The 10009-nt window shown below is 37.8% G+C and overlaps 1 protein-coding gene across 6 annotated transcripts in view; it reads right to left on the bottom strand.

Annotated features, from left to right (window-relative positions):
• Positions 1 to 9402, bottom strand: part of LOC137648928 (uncharacterized) — a 72181-nt gene extending 62779 nt beyond the window's left edge. For all 6 annotated transcript variants that reach the window (XR_011045757.1, XR_011045759.1, XR_011045758.1 and 3 more), the window contains exon 1: positions 9251 to 9402. Coding sequence is in view for 1 of the 6 variants with exons in the window: in XM_068382119.1 (XP_068238220.1) it covers positions 9251 to 9288 (38 nt within the window). In the remaining 5 variants the exon portion in view is untranslated. The remainder of the gene's footprint in view (positions 1 to 9250) is intronic.
• Positions 9403 to 10009: the final 607 nt, after the last annotated feature.

Genomic DNA, 10009 nt, shown 5'->3' with positions numbered 1-10009 from the left:
TTTGGGAAATTGAAAATCTAAAAAAAAAAGGTGATTTCAAGATGGAGATTTTGGAATTAAGATTATATCAAAATAGAGGTTTTTGGAAAATTCGGAATTTCAAATCAAGATTATTTCAAAATAAGACGTTTTGGGAAACTAAAAATATCATATAAATATGATTGCAAAATAGGGGTTTTGGAAAATTAAGAATTTCAAATAAAGAGGATTTTCAAAAGTTGTTTTGTTTAATTGATTTTCAAATAAATATGATTTCATAATCAGGGGTTTTCGGGAAATTAAGATTTTATGAAGACATTAAGGACTACGAAAGTTATTTTTATATCAGTGGCGGCTAGGGATTTTTTTTTTTTGGGGGGGGGAGCGATTCTGTAGGAATCTTAATGAACCTAAACCGGAAATTAGGGTCTAGGGAAGTTTTCCTAATACACATGGTCATTTTATTTTGGGGGAGGGGGAGGGGTGAGGCTTAGGGAAGGGAGAGGGGTTTATGGGAGGGGCTTACTTCTGTCAAAGTTGAAAGATAATTTCTTTTAATCAAAAGAGGCTTATGAAAGGGGGAGGGGCTTTCGAAAGGGGGAGGGGCTTACGGAAAAGAGGGAGGGGCTTGCAAAAGGGGGAGGGTTTAGGGAAAGGGGGAGGGTTTAGGGAAAGGGGGAGGGTTTAGGGAAAGGGGGAGGGGCTTACGGAAAAGGGGGAGGGGCTTACGGAAGGGGGAGGGTTTAGGGAAAGGGGGAGGGGCTTACGGCATGTGAGGGTGGGGCCTTCTGTCAAATTTTAGAGAATTTCTTTGAATCAAAAGGGACTTACGGAAGGGAGGGAGGGACTTACGGAAGGGAGGAGGGGCTTACGGAAGGGAGGGAGGGGCTTACGGCATGTGGGGGGGGGGGGTGGCTTCAGTCGAAGTTTAGAGAGAATTTCTTGGACTCAAAATTTGAAAACTATCTATAGGCATTTTTATATTGTCATTTCACATTTTGGTTTGTTAATGAATTTTGGGTCTAAAGAATAATGGAATAGGAGGAACGAAGGAGAATGGAGAAGAATACACATAGAATAACAATGTAGCATACAAGTCAGAACAAAGAGAGAGAGAGAGAGAGAGAGAGAGAGAGAGAGAGAGAGATTCTTTTGACTCAGACGTGACTAAAATTTTAATTCCAAGGTTTTAGTTTCTTTTTGCAAATGCAAATATCACATCCATTTCCCTTGTATATATGCATGCAGTATTCATTCATTTGCTTTAATATATTCACATATGTTACCTTAAAAGCGTCACTCATGGGGGAATACTATATATATATATATATATATATGTATATATATATATATATATATACACCCATATATATGTATGTATATATAAACAGATATATATATATGTATATATACACACACACACACACACACACATATATAATATATATATATGTGTGTGTGTATATACATACATATATATATATATATATACATGTGTGTGTATATATATACAATATATATATATATGTATATACATATATATACATATGTATAGATATACTCATATATATATATATATATATATGTATATATACACATACATACTGTATACACACACACACACACACACATATATATATATATATATACACACATACATATACACATACAGTATATATATATACATATACACATACATACACACATATATACATATACAGTATATATATGTATATTGTTGGGATAAGCCCTAAAAATCGGTTAGCCACAGCGCATATAATTTTCATCATATACAAGTTAATATCAACACGACCATCCTTAAACCTTCTTTACATTGTAATATCGTACAACTCTCTCTCTCTCTCTCTCTCTCTCTCTCTCTCTCTCTCTCCATTAATATCCTTTGTAACGAATTCTTGCCAACTGGATTTATCAAGAGAGTTTTCTCGCCATTACAGTTGGCAATCTCTCTCCAACGGCGTCCAGTTGGTGCGTCATAACTGGAGATAATATCGAAGGGAAATAAACGCTGACGGAAAGGAGGAGGGGGAGGAGGAGGGGGAGTAAGGGGAGGAGGAGGAGGAGGCGATCTGTAGTGGGAGGAGTGGAGGAGGGGGGAAGGATGGGGGAGAGAGGAGGGAGAAGGAGGAGGAGAAGAGGAGGGACGAGGGAATGTGGGAGGGAAAGAGGTAGGGAGAGAAAGGAGGAGAGGAGTACTGGGGGAGGAAACGAGGGAGAGGATGAGAGGAAAAGTGGGGGAAGGAAGGAGGGGAAGAGAAGGAAGGGAGGATGAGGAAGAGAAGGAGGGGAGGAAGAAGAGAAGGAGGGGAGGAGGAGGAGAAAGAGGGGAAGAGTGGGAGGGAAAGAGGAGGAAGAGTGGAAGGATGAGGGGTAGAGGGAGGGGAGGAGGATGGAGGGAAAGAAGGAGGAAGGGGGAGGATGGAATGGAAAGAGGGGGGGAAAAGTGGAGGAGGGGATGAGGAGAGAAGGGGAGAATAAGAGAAGGAAAAGGGGGAGAGTGGGAGGGAAAGAGGAGGAGGACACGAGGAGGGATGATAAAGGGAACGAGGGAGGAAGGGGGAGGATGGAGGGAAGGAGTTAGAAAGGGGGAGGATGGAGGGAACGAGTTAGGAAGGGGGGGGGGATGGATGGAAAGAGTTAGGATGGAGGGGAGGATGGATGGAAAGAGTTAAGATGGAGGGAAAGGAGGATGGTTAGGAGGGAGGGGGGAAAATTGAGGAGGGGGAAGATTAGAAGTAAGAGATGATGAGGGACAGAGGAGGGAGAGGGAGGAGAAGAGGAAACAGACGAGGGAGAGTGGGAGGGAAAGAGGGAGGGAGGGGGAGAGTAGGGGGAGGGGAGGAGCAGGAAAATGGGAAGCAGGAAATTTGACATTGGAAGTTAGCTAATAAACGTCTCTATGATTATGACTTATAATAATAATAATAATAATAATAATAATAATAATAATAATAATAATAATAATAATAATTTTATTGCATTCACATTGAGTAGATGTCGTTTGACAATTTTTTCTTGCATAAACTTAAATATACGTTTTATTTACGTCGGGTGAAACTGCCAGACTTAAGCCTAGTTTTACAAAGTATGTTCTGTATCAATCAGTCACTTTTCTACATTATTTATCTATCTATCTATCTATCTATCTATCTATATATATATATATATATATATATAGAATCAAAGGAATGAAAAGACGTTGGCTTGTTGAACTAAGAAAGTTTGCGGGCGTGGACTGGTACAGGACCATAAACAGACGCAAGTGGAAGTTGGCTGAGGCCTTTATTCTGCAGTGGACTAGTAACGGCTGATGATGATAATATATAACAACAACACATGCAACAATTTGTAGTCCACTGCAGGACAATGGCCTCAGAGACATCAAATCATATTTCGGATTTGGCCAGTTTCCTGGAGAAGTTGAACAGCAAAGTGGGAAGAGATCAGAACGGTTAGATAAAGGCTTGTAATTTGTTCGTAACACCGTGAATGCGGCTCTGCCACTTTGACGGCCAACTACTGAATTAGATTAACGGCTCATGACGAAATCAAAACTACTCTTTTAAATGTAAATATGAAACGAGTATACGAGAATACAGTAGTTCAAGTAAAACTACAGGAAATAGTTGCTTAAAATCTTGGTGTCAATTTTTATTTCATTTGAAATGCAATGTTCCATACAAACCTTTGCGATATCCATCCGGTCAACTGGCAACGCCGCACTCACTGAAATTCAAGAGCTAATTAGACGAACTTTTAGCTACGAACGAAGTATAGCTTAGGTCTAAAACGAAACCTTAATCCCTGTCTAACTTTGTGTCAGGATAGGCACACTGCAGGCGGTAGCCCGTCCCATAATCATTTGTATAATATATATATATATATATATATATATATATATATAAAATACTACTACCCAGAGTAAATGAAAAATAAGTTGTTGTTATTACCAGGCATATAAAAATAAATCATAAATAAATAGAAAAATAACTAATTGAATAATTAGGCACAGGACTAATCAAATAACTAGGCAAAGAACTAATTAAATAACTAGGCACATGACTAATTAAATAACCAGGCAAAGGACTAAATAAATAATCAAATAAATAACCGTTTATCATTTTCCAAAGCAGATATAGTTAGTGTCCCAACCAATCAACATACGAACTCTTTTCTCCCCGCACTTCCCCTCCCCTCCCCGGTCTACCCCAGACAAAAAGAAAGAAGTCAAGGGACATTTGAAGTTTTCCCCTGCGCCCAATAGCGGCTCCTCTGAAAAATTAAGGGAAAGTTGAACGTCGACTGGAGAACACATAAGGAAACTTAATGGGGCTCTTTTTCCCTGAAGCGTGTTTTGAAAGCTTTAGTTGCTGGGGGAGGGGGGAGGGGGAGGTTGTAACAGGTGGTACTAAAATTACTATTTTACGTGGTAGGCAAGCTCTCTCTCTCTCTCTCTCTCTCTCTCTCTCTCTCACAAATGTAACTAATGAATGAATATTGTTTGCCCAATCGTAAACAATACACTGACCGAGGAAAATCACACAGAGAGAGAGAGAGAGAGAGAGAGAGAGAGAGAGAGAGAGAACTATAATAACAAAGAAACACCTCTAGACCTATCAAAGGAAAGATTGCTTGCTTGCTCTCTCTCTCTCTCTCTCTCTCTCTCTCTCTCAGTACCTCTTTTAAATTCACGGCACAAGCATCGGTGCCAGGAAAAGTGAAAGAAGAGGAAAGTTGTATTTCAAGTAAACGGTACGTGAGTGGCCCTTCTAAGAAAGGATACGCCAGAGAGAAATGGGAAAACTTGTTCCGGGGAAGTATGGCTACACACCTCCACACTTCTCCCCACAAACAAATAACCATAGGAGGCTATTAAGTGGTGGTTTCATGTTGAGGTTGGGGAAGGGGGAAGGGGGGATGGTGTGGGGAAGGGAGAAAGGGGTGGGGGGGAACACAAATCTTCCTGCTCTTCCTGTTGTTTTGGTAAGCGATCTCAAAATCGTGCTTTTGCTTTGGTGTGCCATCTCACTTTAGAGTAGCGATCTCACTTCACTTCAGGGCGAAGCAACAACCATTAGATTTTCTAGTATATATATATATATATATATATCTATATATATATATATATATACATATATATATATGTATTCTGTATATATATATATATATATATATGTATTCTGTGTATATATATATATATATATATATGCAGTATATATATTATATAGTATATTTATATGTATACTGTATATATATGTATATATATATATACACATATAAAATATATATATATATATATATATATACTGGGAATAATCATCTAAGAAATAATAATAAATTATTGATGTTAGAATGAGCAGCTCAACATTACCGCTTGCCAGTACATACGAAGTTAGAAGTTTTTATTTTTTTTCGCGAGCAAAGCGAACACTCGGCTAAGCAAGAACCATTAATTTGTCTATTAATCTCGTACTTTACCTATTAAAATATTGATATCGCATACCAAAGCAAAAGGGTAATTTCTGAGATCACGCCATAAATGAGGTCGTGTACCAAAACAGCACTTTGAAAGCCAATCGCTACAAATTATAGCTTTGCTTAAGATATCTTTATAGGTCTGAAGATTAATGGTGTGCTGTTTTTTACGAAGCCAAGTGTAGGTCTATGAGCCTATAGTTGTTATTTAATGAATAGAAATATCATTATTCATCCGTTACTAACTTGAAAGAAAGGCGTGTTTTACTCTTACGTAATCGATTATGATGTAACAATCATTTTCTATATTCTGCACCGATTCACTGCTTATGTTATCAAATCTAATTATAAACTTACAATGAGAGAGAGAGAGAGAGAGAGAGAGAGAGAGAGAGAGAGAGAGAGCCTACTTCTGAAGAATTATCTTTCATTATTAACCGTCTACCATAACTCGTAGCTGTTTTGATAATTACTATATATACGAAAACTGGGATGTAATGAAAAATATTCTTAGCCGGATGAATAGGCCTACACTGGCCTCTAAATTTCCTTCGTAACTTAGTTTCTGAAAGAATATTATAAGAGGAAGCATTGTGATAACCGTACCCCCGTTAAAAATATACCCCCTGTCAGGCACGGATCCAGATAACCCGATTAAAAAGTGCAAACAAAAAAAGTTAATGTGGAAATTCAAAAGATTAATTTACTAATTGAATTTTAAATATTCTATCTAAAATTTTATTAAGTTAAGATTAGTGACCACCTTTAGGCTGAGTAGCCAATTCTAAAAAAATTCTAGTCCTCCACAGCACATTACAATAGGCCTACTGGGCAATATAAATCAAAGCCTTCAGATACTACAGTAATTAAGCCTCTTCCTGGAACTTAAGATAAATAGGGAGGAGGAAAACTAAAGAAGACTTCAGAGACCAGCACATTTAAAGAGGCCATAGCTTCAGTCTAGACTTTACAGCTGCGTCAGATGTTCCAGACAAACTTTGAACATCAAACTTCTCCCTATTTTCTATCCCTACCCAATATTCAGGAACCTAAATCCATTATTCTTCACCTGGTTCTCTATTTAGGAGCATAGGTCTTCTTCTGATGGAGGGGAAAACTATATTACATACACACACACACACACACACACACACACATATATATATATATATATATATATAACATTTAATGGATGACAGACCAGGTGCTTTGTCCATCTCAATTATCCTTATTACTAGCTAAGCTACAACCATAGTTAGAAATGCAGGATGCAGCATGGAGCCCCAACGAGGAAAACTAGCCCAGTGAGGAAAGGAATTAAGGGAACAGATAGAATAGCGGTCTGAATGTACCTTCAAGCAAGAGAACTCTAATCAAAGACAGTGGAAGACCATGGAACAGAGGCTATGGCATTACCCAAGACTAGAGAACAATGGTTTGATTTTGGAGAGGAGCTGCTTACCATAGCTAGAGTCTCTGCTACCCTTACCAAGAGGAAAGTGGCCACTGAACAATTACCAAGTAGTTAACCGCTTGAGAGAAGAAGAATTATTGGTAATCTTAGTGTTATTAGGTGTATGAGGTCAGAGATGAATATGTAAAGAATATGCCAGAGTATTCAGTGAACGTGTAGGCAAAGGTTAAATGGACCGTAACCAGAGTAAACAAAAAAAAATTATTTCTCATGCGGGGTACTTGAAGGGACAGAGGCCGTATTACACAGATGGTGCAGTAATCTACCAGGTAGACAGAGGCGCCTAAAACAGTTTCTTAAAAGGCCTCAGTTTACTTTCCTCTTCACAAGACTAAATACTACACAGTATTCGAGAAGTTTTATTCCAGCTGTGACCAGATTATGCAATGATCTTCCTATTCAGATAGTTGAATCGGTGGAACTTTTCAAAGTTCAAACTTTCTGCAAATGTCTCTCTCTCTCTCTCTCTCTCTCTCTCTCTCTCTCTCTCTCTGATATTTTATATTCTTTATTTATTACTTCTCATATTGTTTGTTTATTTCCTTTCCTCACTGAGCTAATTTGTTTTCCCGTTGGAGACCTTGGGCTCATAGCATCATGCTTTTCAAACCAGGGGTGTAGCTTGGCTAATATCAATCTGTTTTATTATATCACTTAAATTTCAACAAAACAAAAGTAGGTCTAAAGTTCCTCCTTTAGACAATACAGAGAGAGTTGTCATACCCAGGTAAGAAGGGACTACGTGCGTGTGCATATCTACCTAAATATACAGCCATCATTTTTGACGAGTTACGTACGCTAGATATCAAATAAAAGAAAACAAAAACTGGTATATTAACTGCTTGGGGATGTACAGCGAGCAAACATGATTATACCGAGCAAAAAAATTGAGGGAAAATGGTAATGAGGGAGACTGACTAGACTAATTTATATAACATTTCCATGGAATGTCATTAGGTGGATAATTAGCAGCGATAAATAGCAACTAGAGATGATAATACCACGATGGATTTCGTGAAATGAGATTCGCGAGTCCAGAAATATATGGGACCATTATTCTTCCCTCGAAATCTGACGGACAAAGCATTTACAGTATTTATAACACATTTTCCTCTTTGTGTTCTAAAACATAGTTTTTGTAAATATGAATATAAATTGTAAAGAGGACCTATAGAAGCAAGTAGTGATTATATTTTTATTGTGCTATTCTTTAGGACATATCTGTTTTGACGTTGTTACTGATTTTAGAATGATTTATTCTCATCATTTATTTATTTCCTTTCCTCACTGGGCTATTTTTCCCTATTGGAGCTCTTGGGCTTGTAGCATCTTGCTTTTCCAACTAGGGTTGTAGCTTGGCTAATAATAATAATAATAATAATAATAATAATAATAATAATAATAATAATAAACTCAGTAGGCCTACAATTATCGTACCATTAGGCCTAGTATTGTCACCTACGAGGTAGCGATTAAAGTAATCTTCCCATCCAAGTTATGCCATAATTCTATCAATTATGAGACTTTGGGTGGGCTTAACACAGTCGAACTATTCGTCAAACCGGGTTGTCGAACCCTTTTGTCAAACAGTTCGAAAGGGTTGAGTCAGTCACATATGCATTAGGTTTGTGGACAATGAAGCCCCGCCCACAAAAGTCGGGCGTGAACAGACTTTCTTCGAACCGTTTGACTAACGTGTTTGACAACCAATCGCTTGAAACACTTGTCTGTCGAACCGCGTTCGACAAACTGTTAGACTGTGTATATCTGCCTTTACACAAACGCAGAATATATGACGACATTGTTTCTCATTGCTTCTTAGTACAAGAGAAAAACAAATTCTTTTGTTTAACAAAATCTTTTGTTTCTTTATACACTTTACAGTCTATAATATTCTTTTAATTCACTTAACTACGAATCGTAGTCATGTGAGAATACAAATTACCAATTAGTATAATGGCAAAATTAAACAAAGTAACAGTGCTATTACATTAAAATGGAGACAGTTTGGTTTTTGCAGCACTAGATAAGCGAGATAAACTCGAACAAAGCGGGACAAAACTCACAAAATTTAGAGAAGAAAAGAGGAAAATTTGGTAACTTATTATAGCGGTAGAGTCGTTGAAAATGTGGTACCATTCCACCTAAAATCGGGACTCTGGTAAAATTATTTAATAAGCTGTTGTTTAAGAATGTTTCGAAAAGACTAACACACATGGTATCAACATGGCTACCGGCAGATCACTTCAACCGGGGCAAAGGCCCCATGCACCTCGGTTTACACATTTCCAGTTGGCTTACCTTCTTCGGGGCCGTAGATTAATATGACATAGCTCCATTGTAGTGTTATCAGGCTTAATGAATAAGACGCACAAATGACCACTCGAGAAAACCTCATCACAGAAGGAAACGTCGAACCGAAGTGGACTGTGGAAGGGCGTGTTGGTTTCGAGTCCCAAAGACTATAATCTATATGCTGAAGGAAGATAGGAAGGCTTTAAATAGAATGATAATACACTAGTTGGCAACTCCGAAGTGAACACAATAGTTTGACCTCTCAGCATTCAGATGGCGTTGTAGGTATATATCGTTTGTCGTCTGTTTGTTTACATTCAGAATTTGACAGTTGATACAATTTCACAAACGAAATCATGGCGCCAACAGTGAATAAGTCACACAGTGTGTTGTTTGCAATAAACGAAAAGAACCGATCCTCATTAGGTGTTTCACAGGTTCCCTAAGGACAAAGAACGGTGAGTACTAACAGTATAATACATGAAATATGTGCTACTAATGAGAAAGCCCCACTGATATTGGATATAAGATTAAGGCTAGGCATCCGCAATACACCTTTCTCAAACTTTTTTGTTTGGTCATAAAGCTATTGAAATAATGTTATCAGGAGCTGACATATTTGACGTTAGGAACATGTTTAGTGGTATGTATTATATTTAACTTTGATTTAACTTGTAAGTGTATGAATATTTCAGCATGTTTGCACACCCGAGTAGCATTACAGGAGTTTACTGCTTCAACATATTTTGTGTGAGTGTTCCTTGT

Source organism: Palaemon carinicauda, chromosome 10 (genome assembly GCF_036898095.1).
Source record: "Palaemon carinicauda isolate YSFRI2023 chromosome 10, ASM3689809v2, whole genome shotgun sequence".
Lineage (NCBI taxonomy): Eukaryota > Metazoa > Arthropoda > Malacostraca > Decapoda > Palaemonidae > Palaemon > Palaemon carinicauda.
Note: the sequence above shows the minus strand (reverse complement) of the source record. Positions and strands in the feature narration are given on the sequence as shown.